We start from the raw sequence: 15,883 nt of genomic DNA on the forward strand, positions 1-15,883 counted from the left end.
TATTTTTTTTAACAGAATTCAATAGTAATCAATTCAACAAAAAGTGTTGTCTGAGTATCTCATTCACTAATGCAAATTAAATAACTAATCCCTAAATTTTTTCTCTAACCATTGATAAAATAGGCCCCGAGTTTGAAAATATTCCGTTTCTTCTTTTTCTTTCGACCTTAAAGTAAGTCTGTCCTGTTCCGCGCAGTCTGGTTTTTTTAAAAAAATTATTTCTTCTTCTGGTGGTGTTTCTTCATTCTTCCGGTATTGTGCAAATATAATTCTTGCCGCGGTTATCACATGTAAAATCAAGTATGCTTAGCAACAGAAATTTGAGGCTCAGTTGTGGTCGTAAGTCGAGGACTATCTGTATAATCCTACTGACGCTTCATCCTTTAATTCGAAAGTTGCCCAAACCTGCATGAACCTCTGCATATGCTAGCTGCCTCTCTCATTAGGAGTGTTTGTGGCTGGTAAGATCTGCAGGAGAGGAGCAATGGGTTGGAAGGCATGACAAGGTTTTCTCCTATTGTAATAAATAATAATAATAATAATAATAATAATAATAATAATAATAATAATAAGTAGTAGTAGTAGTAGTAGTAGTATTGGATGGGACTTTGGAGGTCATCTAGTCCAACCCCCTGCTCAGGCAGGAAACCCTATACCATTTCAGACAAATGGCTGTCCAGTCTCTTCTTAAAAACTTCCAGTCTTGGAGCATTCACAGCTTCTGGAGGCAGGTTGTTCCACTGGTAAATTGTTCTAACTGTCAGGAAGTTTCTCCTGAGTCCTTCGGGAGAAGGGCGGTATACAAATAAAATAATAATAATAATAATAATAATAATAATAATAATAATAATAATAATAATAATAATAATAATAATAATAATAATAATTATTATTATTATTATTATTATTATTATTATTATTATTATTATTATTATTATTATTATTATTAAAAGCTTCCAGTGTTGGAGCATTCATGGCTTCTGGAGACAGATTGTTCCACTGATTAATTGTTCTCACCATCAGGAAATTTCTCCTTAATTCTAGATTGCTTCCCTCCTTGATTAGTTTCCATCCATTGCTTCTTGTCCTGCTTTCAGGTGCTTTGGAGAATGGCTTGACTCCCTCTTCTTTGGGGCAGCCCCTGAGATATTGGAACACTGCTATCATGTCACCCCTCCCCTTTCTCTTCATTAAACCAGACATACCCAATTCCAGCAACCGTTCCTTTTATGTTTTAGCCTCCAGTCCCCTAATCATCTTTGTTGCTCTTCTCTGTACTCTTTCTAGAGTCTTGTTGACTTCAACTCCCAGAATTCCCCAGACTATACAATCCTATACATATCACAACTGCAATAAATCCTTTTAAGTAAAATGTAATAAATTCCCTAACAAAGGACCACAGCACAGTACGGGTTTGTTTTTTTCTTATTTGATGTTAACTTCCTGATTTTACTACTTTTTATAAAGTACTTATCTATATGTTTGCATAAGAGTGTTAAATTTCTCCCTTTGACGTAAAGGGGGGCTACTGTTGTTCAAATTTATTTATTTAAATTAATTTTTATTTTAATATAATCCATTCAATGTAATAAGACATACTCTGAGTTGTTGTAGGGTAGCAACCACAAACTGCCTATAGCCGTCAAAATCAGTGCAAGGATTTCCTATAAGGAAGAGCTCTTCAAGATGTACATTATTTTTCAGTATTTCGACACTAGACAATTCTCCAATGAAATTGGCTGTCAGGTCCAGCTTCTGCAGATCTTCACAACCTGTTTGAACATTAAATAGGGCTTTTGAAATAGAATGATCAACTCTACATTTAATTAACAGACACATCTATCTCAGAGTCATCATACTGACTCTCTTCCTTGTTCATCCTTTTCACAGAAGTAAATATCAGATGCTAAAAGGATGAGCAACATTAATTTAAAAATGATTAAAATTTGCTTCTCAAGTCATAAAACATTTTCTCATAAAGCAGATGTAAATGTTTAAACATTTATAAGTGCAAAAACAGGAAAGTGATTTACAACTGTCAGATGTCAAGAAAATAATGTAATTTTATATATTACTTTTTAATTCTCCTTTATATTTCGTGACCTGCCTAGCATCCCTGCGGATTTGGATAGTCAGTGCATTTTATAAATTAATAATATGTGATCAGAAACAGCAGCTTCTTCCCATCCTGTTTTTTTTATGCCTATGAAATCAAAAATATTTGTTTCTGAATTTAAACTATAATTATGCAGGATGCACACATTCATAGTATGCTGGTTAACTAGATGTGGACAGAATCACTGGGAGTCACACAGCATATAAATTAAATATAGTATTATTGTTTGCTCAGTCAGCCAGATATTTAAACTGGATTTGGCATTTTTACCCAGCTATTGAGTCCTTCCCAAGGACCTGGGATATTATTACTATTATTGCTGCTCTGGGACTGCAAGTGGCCTCTTAAAACTTTGGGTTCACTCTCAAAATCGTCATAAAACTGTATACGGGGTTACCTTGGTACTCATTGTTAACTGGTTCCGGGAGTTGCTATGAATACCAAACAAATTTTTCCCATAAGGAATAATGTAGCAAGTCACAAGGTAGGTGACACTGACAATTCTAGATTGTGTGTCGAGTAGCAAACAAACAAGTACCAGGATGAAATGTTTGTGTCAAAATGCACTGAGTACCAAATGCAATGAGTTTCAAAGCAGTTGAGTAAGAAGGCACCAGTGTATCTGGATGTGACAGATAGAAAAATAAAGACACTGCCTTTTTTGCAAAACAGATGCGTATGTATTAAAAAGCATTGCCCAAAGAAACGTTCTTTGAAAGATCTTACCTTCCAAATTTTCAAATTTTTCAATGTTGTTTAAAGCCAGATTTAAATACTCAAGCTTTTTCAGTCGGCTCACATTTTCTGAAAGGTAATTATTACTTGTGTCAGTTTTGCAAGGATAGACTTAGCATTCCCAATGGTCCAGCAGTTAATCCTTTAAAAAAAAAAAAGCATCCGAACAGAAATTGGATCCGGAAAAAAAGACGTTCTTAAAATACCAAAAAGATTACTTGAGCCAAATGATGAATTAACTGTGAATTAAATACACAGAATGTTTATGTTCGAAGAAGAGAAGCCCTGCATGAATTAAGGATCGTCTTATTCAAATGACATCTTACTCCACTGCAGGGATTTGGAGGATTAAGTTAAACGACTCAGTTCTTACTTTTGAAAAATCTAACGGATTGGTGACTGGATTAATTTGAACAAAACACTTGAGACTGTAACACCACTGAAGGCAAGAGAACAACCAGCAGCATGGTGGACAGACTCAATTACAGCAACGACAGATACACGTACTGCCCAACTTATAGCCCTTCATATACTCCCCGTTTGAAGTTACAGTGGCACTGGAAAAAGTGACTGATGACCAGTTCTCACGTTTATGACTATTGCATGGTCTCTTGATCAAAATTCAGATACTTGGCAACTGATTCCTATGGTGCTTGCAGTGTCCGGGGATCACGTGATCCCCTTTTGCAACCTTCTGACAAGCAAAGTCAATAGGGAAGCCAGATTCACTTAACCACCGTGTTACTAGTTTAACAACTGCAGTGATTCACTTCACAACTGTGGAAAGAAAGGTTGTAAAATGGGGCAAAACTCACTTAGCAACAGAAAAATTTGGACTACCTGTATAGTCCTAGAAGAGTTGGGGAGATGGATTGAAGACAGATCACCCTGGAGAAAGTTATGTGGACACTAAGCCAACACCAGCCTAAGGGCACATAATCAATCAATCAATCAATGTGATGAACCAAAGGTTTTTAAGGGTTAACCAGGACTCTAAGAACTTAGGCTGCTTGCCTATCACGATTTTATAAGGCCTCCAGCCTTGAGCAGAGGGTTGGACTAGAAGACCACCGGGGTCCCTTCCAACCCTATGCTTCTATATTCTATGTCTGTATTATGGAGGCATTAGCAGTAAAGGCTTGGTTTACTTTCCCCATTTTTAAATTATTTTTCTTCCTTAAGTTATCCTTAAGGAGGTCATCCTTTTCATGGCCAAATCACTACAGCAATTCCCTTCGCAGACAAATATACAAACCAATTTTGGAGATCAAGTTGTTTTGCAGGTAGAGAATTTTTAAATTTCGGCACCATCTATCCAGATGTTCAATTTTCTCTATGTTCTGTTGATGCAGGGAAACTTCTTCCAAAGAGAACAGTTCACAGTTGTTATGCTCTGCCCGTTGTCTAACCAATTCCTCTGTGACTACGGTAAAAGACGTATTATAGAACAGAGAATCAGGTTTTTTTATAGAACAGAAAGGGTGCAGACCATTCCTTGGAAAAAGACTACATTCATTCATTCATTCATTCATTCATTCATTCATTCATTCACATTCATTCAGATATATACAGGAGCTTCATTTTTTAAAAAAACCCAGAACTATAAGAATACAAATGTCTTCTTACATATGGCTCAAACAAATTAACTGTGTGTTTCGATTAGCGTTGCCTATTGTGTTCCCTCAAATGCATGCTGTTGAGAAATGGATCTTATCAGAGCAAAGGTTTTCCTTGGCAAATGAAGGATAAATGACCCAGAGGAATAATCTCACTCACATTTAAAAAGGCACTAATGAACTTTCAATACTTCATTATTTTACAATGAATACTTTTTATTCAGCCTTATATTCATCGATAAAAGAAAATGGCAGAAGGAGTGTAGAACAGCAGTCCCCAACCTTTTTGGCACCAGGGACTGATTTCATGGAAGACAATTTTTACACGGATGGGGCGGGGGGGGGAAGAGATGGTTTCGGTTTTGCTCGCTTACCTATTGCTCACCTCCAGCTGGGTGGCCCAGTTCTTAATGAGCCATGGTACCAGTCTGTGGCCTGGGGATTGGGGATCCCTGGCTCAGAGGGAAAATCTCCCACACCCAAAATATATAATGTTCATCCATCCCACTATACCCACAAAGGAAACGACTCAAAATGTGAAGTTTCAGCCAGATTCCTCTGTTATCCATGTTTCTTTGAAAGATTAAATGTAAAGGTAAAGGTTCCCCCTCACATGCGTGGTAGTCGTTTCCAACTCTAGGGGCCAGTGCTCATCTCCGTTTCAAAGCCGAAGAACCAGCGCTTGTCCGAGGACATCTCCGTGGTCATGTGGCCGGCATGACTAGATGCCAAAGGCGCACGGAACGCTGTTACCTTCCCATCATAGTGGTCCCTATTTTTCTACTAGCATTTTTATGTGCTTTTGAACTGCTAGGTTGGCAGAAGCTGGGACAAATAACGGGCACTCACTCTGCTATGTGGCACTCAGGATTCGACCCGCCAAACTGCCGACCATCTGATCGACAGGCTCAGTGTCCTAACCCACTGAGCCACCCTGTCCCTTTTTGAAAGATTATCACTCCCTAAGATCAGTAAGACATATTTTAGAAAACCTGAGTTTTCAATATAATTATTCAAGTGAAACATATACTATTAAGAGATAGTATGTGGAATAAAAAAGGGACGCGGTGGCTCAGTGGGTTAGGACGTTGAGCTTGTTGATCAGAAGGTCAGCAGTTTGGCGAGTCGAATCCCGAGTGCCGCATAACAGAGTGAGCGCCTGTTACTCGTCCCAGCTTCTGCCAACCTAGCAGTTCGAAAGGACGTAAAAATGCAAGTAAAAAAATAGGGACCTCTACGGTGGGAAGGTAACAGTGTTCCGTGCGCCTTTGGTGTCCAGTCATGCCGGCCACATGACCACGGAGACGTCCTCGGACAAGCGTTGGCTCTTCGGCTTTGAAACGGAGATGAACACCGGCCCATAGAGTTGGAAACAACTAGCACGCATGTGCAGGGGAATCTTTACCTTTACCTTTTATGTGGAATAAATCCTTCTTGAGGATGGTATTAAAAAGAGTTTACAGGCAAGAACCCTGGAGAGGAGATTTACCCTACAGGGATATAGACCAACCCTTGGGGGTCAGCTCCTCTCACCCCATCCAGCCCACCTTGCAAGGTTGTGGTTGCTTCAGGGGGAAACCATGTAGACTGGCAAGGAGAGAAAATTGAAGGGAGAGGAATTGAATGGAGAGATTTTTAAAAAGATGCATAACATTATTTATCTAGTTAAACTATATAACTTGATCTATATTATTAAATTTATAATATTTGATACTTAACGTGCATTTATGTTGCATTTAATACAGTTAATGTTTAAGTGTTATTTTGTATGATTTATGTATATTTTTTAACTAAACTTTATAACTTGATTTATTTTTTATTTATTTATTTTAATTCCATTTATATCCCGCCCTTCTCCGAAGACTCAGGGCAGCTTACAAGCTTAGCAGTAGCCTTCATTCTATGTATATGCCTGCTTATTAGGGCTTTCACAAACACCCCCAAGCGGCATTATTGCAAAGTCAGCTTATTACCCCCAACAATCTGGGTCCTCATTTTACCTACCTCGGAAGGATGGAAAGCTGAGTCAACCTTGAGCCTGGTGGGATGCCAACCTGCACTAATTGCAGGCAGCTGGTGTTACTTAAGGAGGCATTAGCCCACTGCTCCACCAAGGCTCTTTATATTTATTTTATTTATATTAATATATTTATTTATATTAAATTATATTAAATTCATATTTGACATTCAACTTATAAATTTAATTTATATTACACTTAATATACAGTGTTTAGTTAACACTGAAGTGATTTTTGTATATTTTATTTTTATTGCACTTTTACATTATATAGTTATATAAATATAAAAGGTACTACATATCACACGGTGTCTACATAGGTATCGATATTTATATTTCACCAAAATTACATATTACATAAATAAGGTGTCTATACATTCCTATTTATATAATGAGTTATATGTTTACATCCAATCATTGAATTGATCAAATTTAATTTAATTCCCTGAGTCGGGGGGCGCGGCGGACGACAAAGCCCATCGCGGCGTGTCCCATGGGAGTTGTCGTCCGCCCTTTCTGGACGAGGCCGGCTTCCAAGAGGCGCCTTGGGGGAACTCTAGAAGCACCGCCTGCCACACGCGGAGCTTCCCCCCACAACACCGCACCCGAGGAGCGGCTACTCACTCCGCACCATACCGGCCGCCTCCCTCGCCTCCCTCGGCCGCTTCTGCAGGCCGCTTGGAGAGGACGCGGCTTTGCCGTCGCCACGGCAACCAGGCCAGGCCGGGCCACGTACGCCGCCAACCCCGCCCACCTCGGGCGGAGAAAGCAGCCCAAGAGATGAGACAAAGGACCCAATCTAACCACAGTTCCGGTGCTGCAGCGAGCGCGGCTTTCTCCGAGTGGCTGTCCCGATGCGGGGGTTCTCTAGCAGGGAAGGACTCCAAACTTCCATTACCGTCCCCCCTCCCACCCCACCCCCGGCACCTGGAGAATAGGTAATAATGCAGTCAATAAAATAAAAATAAATAAAATAAAATATGTTTGGGCGGCAGCCGTTTGGGAAAGCCAAATCCTTTGCAAGATAATCTTCAGGTGAAGAATGCTTCTTCCCCCCCCTCCCACCTCCGACCTGTTTTTGGATTTGCGTGGAAAATAACATAAAGGGAAGTCGCTTGGATACCGGAATTGTTTAAAAATCTGGGCGGCTAGTATTTTCTATAGAGATAAGGAGGGATTAGAAGCGGCCCTTTGCATTCAGCCATTATCTAGGGCAGGGGTCTTCAAATTTGGCCCTTTTATGACTTGTGGACTTCAATTCCCAGAATTCCCTGGCTGAGGAATTCTGGGAGTTGAATTCCACAAGTCATGAAAGCGCCAAGTTTGAAGACCCCTGATCTAGGTGCAGATTAGATTTTAACTGATGGGAAAGTTCATAGACTATTATTAGAATAGATAATCCTTGATTTACGACCCCAACTGAGCCCCAAATTTCCATTTCTAAGCGAGACAGTGTTTAAGTGAGTTTTCCTCCATTTCCCAATATTTCTTGCCACATCATTGCAGGTTAGGTTGTTAAGTGAAACTGGCTTCCCTACTGATTTTGCTTTATCAGAAGGTCGCAAAAGATGATCATGTGACCTGCCAGGACACTGCAACTCTCTTAAATATGAGACAGTTGCCAATTGGCTGAATTTTGATTGCATTACCATGGGGGATGCTCCCAACGCTCATAAATGTGAAAAATGGTCATAATTTGGGGTTTTTTTCAGCATTGTTGTAACTTTAAACAGTCACTAAATGAATGTTTGTAAGTTGAGGACTACCTGTACTTATTCAGGCCAGGCCGGCTTGTTCGAATAGATAAGTTTTTAGATCACGCCGGAAGGAGCGAAGGTCGGGGGCCATCCGGAGTTCAGCTGGTAAGCGGTTCCAAAGGATTGGTGCACCCACAGAGAATGCTCTCCCCCTGGGGGTCACCAGCCGACATTCTCTGACCGGTGGTACCCTGAGGAGGCCCTCTCTGTGGGAACGTACCGGACGGAGGGACGTTGACGCCGGCAGTACGTGCTCCTGCCATGTAATCCGGACCCATGCCATGTAGGGCTTTGTATGTCATCACCAGCACCTTGAATTTCACTCGGAAGGCAACTGGAAGCCAGTGCAGCTCACGGAGCAGAGGTGTAATATGGGAGTATCGGGAGACCCCCAAAAGAACTCGTGCAGCTGCACTCTGTACCAGCTGAAGCTTCCGAGTGGTTCTCAAGGGCAGCCCCATGTAAAGAGCATTGCAGTAGTCTAGACGAGAGGTCACAAGTGCATGAGTGACTGTACGCAAGGCATCCAGGTCCAGATAGGGTCGCAACTGGTGCACCAGACGAACCTGGGCGAAGGCTCCTCTAGTCACAGCTCCTATATGATCTTCTAAGGAGAGCTGTGAATCTAAGAGGACACCCAGATTGCGAGCCTTATCTACGGGGGGTAATAGCTCGCCCCCAATATTAAGAGATGGAATAATCTGAATTTCCTGACATGCCGGTATGTACAGCCATTCAGTCTTGTCCGGGTTGAGTTGAAGCCTGTTCCTCCCCATCCAGACCCGGACCGCTTCCAGGCAACGGGACATCACGTCAAGGGCATCACTGGTGTGGTTTGGGGTCGAGATGAAAAGCTGGGTGTCATCAGCATACTGATGATATCCCACTCCAAAACCATGGATGATCTCACCTAGCGGCTTCATGTAGATGTTAAACAGGAGAGGTGAGAGGACTGACTCCTGAGGAACTCCATAAATGAGAGGTCTCGGGGTCGATCTCTGCCCACCTGCCAACACCCACTGTGAACGTTCCAGAAGGTAGGAGGAGAACCACTGAAGAACAGTGCCTCCCACTCCCAATCTCCTGAGACGCCGCAGTAAGATACCATGGTCGATGGTATCAAAAGCCGCAGAGAGGTCTAATAGGACCAGGACAGAGGAATAACCCCTGTCCCGAGCTCGCCAGAGATCATTCATCAGAGCGACCAATGCCGTCTCCGTGCTGTGTCCGGGCCTGAAACCCGATTGGTAGGGGTCTAGATAATCAGTATCTTCAAGGAACAGAGGAAGCTGATGCGCCACTACGCTCTCAACAACCTTCGCAAGAAAGCGAAGGTTGGAGACCGGGCGAAAGTTGTTTAAAACAGCTGGGTCCAGGGAAGGCTTTTTGAGGAGGGGTCTCACCACCGCTTCTTTCAAGGCTGCGGGGAAACTGCCCTCTTTCAATGAAGCAGTTATCACTGCATGGATCCAGCCTCGTGTCCCATCCCGAGCCGCATAAACCAGCCAGGAGGGGCACGGGTCCAGTAAGGATGTAGTGGAGCTCAGCTTCCTCATGATCTTGTCTACCTCGTCCAGAGTCACAGGATCGAACTCTTCCCAGATAACATCAACAAGACTGTCCATGTTCTCATCGTCAGATTCTGCCCAGTCGGAATCCAGACTGGTCCGGATCCGAGCGATTTTGTCCAGCAGATGTTGGCTAAATTCCTCGGCACGACCCTGTAAGGGATCCTCCTTCACCTCTAGATTAAGGAGGGAGCGGGTCACCCTAAACAGGGCGGTCGGGCGATTATCTGTGGACACGATAAGGGTAGCAAAGTAATTAGACCTTGCCCTCCTCAACGCCGCGAGATAAGACCTCGTAAAGGACCTTAGTAGCGATCGGTCGGATTCGGATCGGCTGGATCTCCAAAAGCTCTCTAGGCCCCGTCTCCGACGTTTCATCTCCCGGAGCTCCATAGAAAACCATGGCGCCCACTGGGATCTGCAACGGGTCAGGGGCCACATGGGAACAACTCGGTCAAGTGCTTCTGTGGCTGCCTTTTCCCAGGCTTCCACCATGGCATCGGCCGAGCTATGAGCAAAGGAGGCAGGTGGGGGCCCAAGCGCTGTTTGGAACCGCCCAGGGTCCATTAGCCGTCTGGGGCGGTACCATTTCGTTGGTTAAGTAACCCCATGACGGGGAGTGGCAAAGCGGAAGGTCAGCCGCAGGAGATGATGATCTGTCCATGACAGGGGTGTAACAATTGGGGAACCCCCACCCAGATCATCTAACCACTGTCCAGATAGGAAAATCAAATCGAGCATGTGACCTCCTACATGAGTCGGGCCCTGGATTACCTGCGTCAGGTCCATGGCCGTCATGGAAGCCATGAACTCCCAAGCCAACTCAGATGATCCCCCCAGGGATGGTAGGTTGAAGTCACCCAAGATCATAATTTTGGGGAACTCAATCACCAGTCCCGAGAGGATGACAAGAAGCTCGGGCAGGGCTGCCGCTACGCGACTAGGTGAAAGGTACACTAGCAGGAAGCCCAACTGAGCCTTAGGGCCAAATCTTAGGAGGAGAGGCTCACACCCGGCTATTTGGACCACAGTGGCCTCCCGCGGATATAGGTTCTCCCTCACCGCTACCGCCACTCCCCCGCCTCTTCCCTGAGCCCGAGGCCTGTGTAGCACCCGGAAACCTGGTGGGCAAAGATCCACCAAAGGGACACCACCCTCTGGTCCTAACCAGGTCTCCGTAATGCAAGCCAGATCCGCATGTTCTCCCTCAACCAAATCTCGGATGAGGGGAGCTTTATTGACTATGGATCTGATACATATACATATATACATATATACATATGTACATATGTACATATATACATATATACATACACACACACACACACACACACACACACACACACACACACACACACACACATATATATATATATATATATATATATATATATATATATATATATATATATATCTTCACCAGGATCCAGTCCAAACTGTGAATAATCAAAATGGAGACTGCTTTAGAAAAAAGGTTGTAGTTTATTGAAGAAGAGAGCCAGACAGAAAGATGGCTCTGGGAAAAAAGTGAGCACATATAGTAGGGAGTGAGTTTTTATACCTTCTTGGGCTTTCCTTTGGAGTTGTTCCTGTGTCACGAACTTTGACCTGAATCTGGGTGTTCTGGTATTCTGATGGTGGTGGGTTAATCTTATTATGTCCCAAAGGTCATATCCTGCTTCTGTGGGGCTGTGGCTGATGACTGTTGGATTCTTTGGTGTGAGGGATTGTTGATTCTTAGGGATCTTTCCTCCTAATCCCAGTTACCTGACTCCAATCTATCTAACAAGATTATCACATCTGCATTTCTGCAGACCTGGTTTCTGTTTGGGGCAGAGAGACTTGGGCTTGGGGGTTGGTTTCTGCCTTTAAAATCCTTTGGGGAAATATATTCTGCCTTTTTAATATTCCCCTAATTATCTCTTTCTCTGGATTGTTGCCACAATATAATCTTCAGCAGACCAGCGTCCAGCAGAATTTGCTTTTTTCCGTATATTGATTAGGAAAATTAAATGTAGCTTAAGAGTCACAGTGAGGGCAAAAAAACCAGTGCCTTATACTCTTGAACTGCACTGCGCTGCAAAGTGACTGCTCTAAGAACAGTACTTATGCAGTACTTCCTGACTAATATCTCCACCAATCAGCCAGAAAGATCTCAATATGACAACCAGCAGGTTATGGTGCTGACAGAAAAACCAGAAGAGGATGAATTCTAGTCCCACTTAAAGCATGGAAGCTGGCTGGCTGACTTTGGGCCAAACGCCTGTTGACCCGGAATTAGGAGACAGCAGAGGACGTATCAATTGTGAATATGTGCAGATGGCCCTGTGGTCTTTGGGCAATTGGAGAGTCATGGATGCAGGGGTCATGAAAGAACAGCCAGGAAAACACCCAATGTCCTAAACCACCCGGGAATGTACAATGTCTTTAGGGAAACACCCAAAAGGGAACATTTTTAGCTACTTCTGCTTTCTCACTTCTTATCTACAGTGTGCCAGACTTACTGGGTGAAATCTTTATATGTGTCAGCTTTGCTGGGTGGATTGCTTATGTAATCAGAAAGAATAAATACAAGGATTTCTTGTCATTCGGGGTTTTCTCTCTTTTAGAGGAGCCCGTCTTTGTTCAGCTGAATAAAAACGTAAAGCGTAAAGCCAACTTCTGGTATCCTGCATTTTTTTTTATCAAGCAAAACCTCAGAACCTGCATATCATTTTTGGCAAGCCAGGCAGGAGAGGTGCTTGGTTGTTCCTAAGGAGGCTCAGGAAAGGGGAAGGCACCAAGCGAGCTCCGGGATTTCCTGAAGGTGCCCCCCCACCTCTTGACTCTTCACTGTGGTTTTTAACAGGAACCAGTTAGGAACCGGCCAAAAAGGTTTCTGAAGTCCACCAAGAGACGATCACCACAGAGGGAGGCGTTGTCTGTACCTAAGTAGGACCCTTTTGAGTCTTCAAAGCAGCTGAAACAGCACTAGCCATTTCTGACCTGATTCAGGAGGATTGCCTGCTGTTGCTCACCTTCCCATCTGCTGACCTGAAGTATTGGCAATTTTTTTTCTACCGGAAGTCAAGACAGCCATATAGGAGGATCCTACTTTCAGCCTACCCGTCTGTGTTGCTTTTTTTTTTTTAAGATCCAGCAGGGTTTTCTTAAAAGTTCAGGGGAGAAAGCTGAGGTACCAAAATTATGACACAACAATAGGCCCAACAGGTAAGTAGCATGCTGTTTAGCCTATGTAAAGGGCTGGGCTGTGTAGTTTCAGCTGTAGATAGAGGCTGATGGGACCCAGTTGTCCTTTACAGGAGACAGTCACTTCTCCAATGCAGAAGAACAAGCTAAGCCGGTGACTACCAAAATCTACCAGGTGAGCATGGAAGAATTTCTGGAGCAAAACGGTACAGGCCTGCAAAAATGAACCAACCTCCTACAGCTATAACAGCATATGGCATCAACCGCAATGACATGTGGATGCCATTGCCACCTTCGTTTGCCATCTGTCCTCCAGGGCTGGAATACTTAACCCATCTCGACTGGTTATTAATCCACCAGAAATATGAAGTTCTGGAACTGATCACATCTTTTGAAACGGCCAACAAGTACGAAGTGAGAAACAGGCTTGGAGAAATGGTGTATTTTGCCAGAGAAGAAAACAACTTCTGCGTCAGGAATTGCCTTGGGACCTTGCGGCCCTTTACCATGGTGATCTCTAACCATGTGGGCCAACAGGTCATCCACCTTGTGCGGCCTTTCCGTTGTGATGGCTGCTGTTGCCCGTGCTGCTTGCAAGAACTGGAAATCCAGGCCCCACCGGGCTTACCCGTTGCCTATCTCCAGCAGGTGTGGGATCCCTGCCTGCCCAAATTTGTAATCCAGAACGAAGCCCACCGAGATGTCCTGAAAATCATTGGACCTTGCATCACATCCGCCTGCTGTAACGATGTGGTATTTGAAGTGACGGCACTAGATGAAAAGACCAGTGTGGGAAAGATCTCTAAGCAGTGGGGAGGTGTTTTGCAGGAGTTTTTCACCGACGTGGATTTCCTTGGAATTTCGTTCCCGCTAGACCTGGATGTTAAAATCAAAGCTGCGTTGCTTGGAGCTGGTTTCATCCTTGATTTCATTTTCTTTGAAAATGGTGGACGATGTACTGTTTGGTGTTAGAAGCGTCCCTGTATTATAAAACCTTTAGAGAAAGTCCTTGTGTTTTATCTTTTTCCTTGGCTAAAACGGAGAGGCAGGTTTGCTTACTGGAGATTATTTTGGAATCACCAATATTAAAACTTATTTTTGATAATATTTGGTCTGTAAACCTTTCGTGCAACTTGTAGGAAAAGAACTCTTTCAGGATGTGACTGTATTTTAGTCACCCTTTCCAAAGGAGTCATAAAAGGGCCGAGTTTGAAGAACCCCTACACTATGACAACCAGTTAGTGTAGAGCAAGGGTCTTCAAACTGGGCCCTTTTATGACTGATGGACTTCAACTCCCAGAATTCCTCAGCCAGGCATGCTGACTGAGGAATTCTGGGAGTTGAAGTCCATCAGTCATAAAAGGGCCCAGTTTGAAGACCCCTGGTGTAGAGGTTAAGGTGCTGGCCTGGAAACCAGGAGATGGTGAATTCTAGTAGTGCTTTAGGCATGAAAGCTGAATCGGTGACTTTGGGCGAATCACCAGAAGACAGTGAGTTCTAGGCATGAAAGTGGGTTGGACGACTGGGCCAGTCAATCTCTCTAAGCCCAACCCACCTCACAGCATTGTTGTGAGAAAACAGGAGGAGGAAGGAGCATTAAGTATGCTCATTGCTTTGTGTTATTTATAAAGGTGCAATAGATCTCAAATGCCACTGACTGATGAGTTGGCTGGTCCTATCTTTTTAATTTTTGGAAACAGTTATGCCAGTGTATAATTGGCCAACTCACAGAGTTTTTCTGGTTCCTAGTGTCTCACAATCTACTTGCCTGTGTTGCATCTCCATTGTAACCTATGATGGAAGGCTTGGGCTCAAAATCCACACAACTTATTTAGATCAACTATTTTGTATAAAGGAAGATTTATACAATTCTTTAAAAAGAATTTCACTGATGTAGGAACCACCACCCCCTGAATAAAATATTCTTTATTTATAATATTAAAAAGAGGCAGCATAAATTATTTCAACCTAAGATATGCAGATGATACCACTCTAATGGCAGAAAGTAAAGAAGAACTAAAGAGCCTCTTGTTGCGGGTGAAGAAGGAGAGTGCAAAACTTGGGTTGAAACTAAACATTAAGAAAACCAATATCATGGCATCCGGCCCTCTCAATTCCTGGCAAATAGATGGGGAAGAAATGGAGGTAGTGACAGATTTTATTTTCCTGGGCTCCAAGATCACTGCAGATGGGGACTGAAGCCAAGAAATTAAAAGACGCTTGCTCCTGGGGAGGAAAGCCTTGGCAAATCTAGACAGCACACTAAAAAGCAGAGACATCACCCTGACAACAAAAGTGCATATAGTCAAGGCTATGGTCTTCCCAGTTGTAATGTATGGCAGTGAAAGGTGGACCATAAAAAAGGCTGAGCGCCAAAGTATTGAAGCCTTTGAACTATGGTGCTGGAGAAGACTCCTGCGAGTCCCTTGGACTGCCAAGCGATCAAACCGGTCAGTCCTAGAGGAGATCAACCCTGACTGTTCTTTAGAAAGCCAGATCCTGAAGCTAAAACTCAAATACTTTGGCCACCTAATGAGAAGGAAGGACTCACTGGAGAAGAGCCTCATGCTGGGAAAGATTGAGGGCAAGAGAAGAAGGGGACGGCAGAGAATGAGGTGGCTGGATGGAGTCACTGAAGCAGTAGGCGTGAGCCTAAATGGACTCCAGCAGATGGTAGAGGACAGGAAGGCCTGGAGGAACGTTGTCCATGGGGTCACGATGGGTCGGACACGACTTCGCAACTAACAACAACAAACAACAACAAAATATTTCCTCTGAAGGAGAAGAGGAGAGACATGTTCTTAAAGGCAGAAAGCAGCCCCAGTCTTCCTGCTATAGGAAAACAGTCTCAAACAGAAACCTGGAAAGGCTAATCTTTAGGATTG

At 43.5% G+C, this 15,883-nt stretch overlaps 2 protein-coding genes across 2 annotated transcripts in view; one reads left to right on the plus strand and one right to left on the minus strand.

Annotated features, from left to right (window-relative positions):
• The window catches only part of DNAAF11 (dynein axonemal assembly factor 11), a gene marked incomplete at both ends in the record, with an annotated part of 48,124 nt that extends 40,745 nt beyond the window's left edge, over window positions 1-7,379 (minus strand). Inside the window, 4 exons of the mRNA XM_083360345.1 lie at window positions 1,600-1,772; window positions 2,843-2,920; window positions 4,107-4,274; window positions 7,289-7,379. Coding sequence (XP_083216471.1) covers window positions 1,600-1,772; window positions 2,843-2,920; window positions 4,107-4,274; window positions 7,289-7,379 — 510 coding nt within the window. The remainder of the gene's footprint in view (window positions 1-1,599; window positions 1,773-2,842; window positions 2,921-4,106; window positions 4,275-7,288) is intronic.
• A 5,841-nt stretch (window positions 7,380-13,220) lies between these two features.
• Window positions 13,221-13,970, plus strand: LOC310638984 (phospholipid scramblase 1-like; the record flags this gene model as incomplete). The annotated part of the gene is made up of 1 exon (XM_083360346.1): window positions 13,221-13,970. One exon carries the CDS (start codon window positions 13,221-13,223, stop codon window positions 13,968-13,970), a length of 750 nt encoding a protein of 249 aa, XP_083216472.1.
• Between the last annotated feature and the right edge of the window lie 1,913 nt (window positions 13,971-15,883).

The sequence above is a fragment of the Vipera ursinii genome, assembly GCF_947247035.1.
Source record: "Vipera ursinii genome assembly, chromosome: 3".
NCBI classification, from domain to species: Eukaryota; Metazoa; Chordata; class Lepidosauria; order Squamata; family Viperidae; genus Vipera; species Vipera ursinii.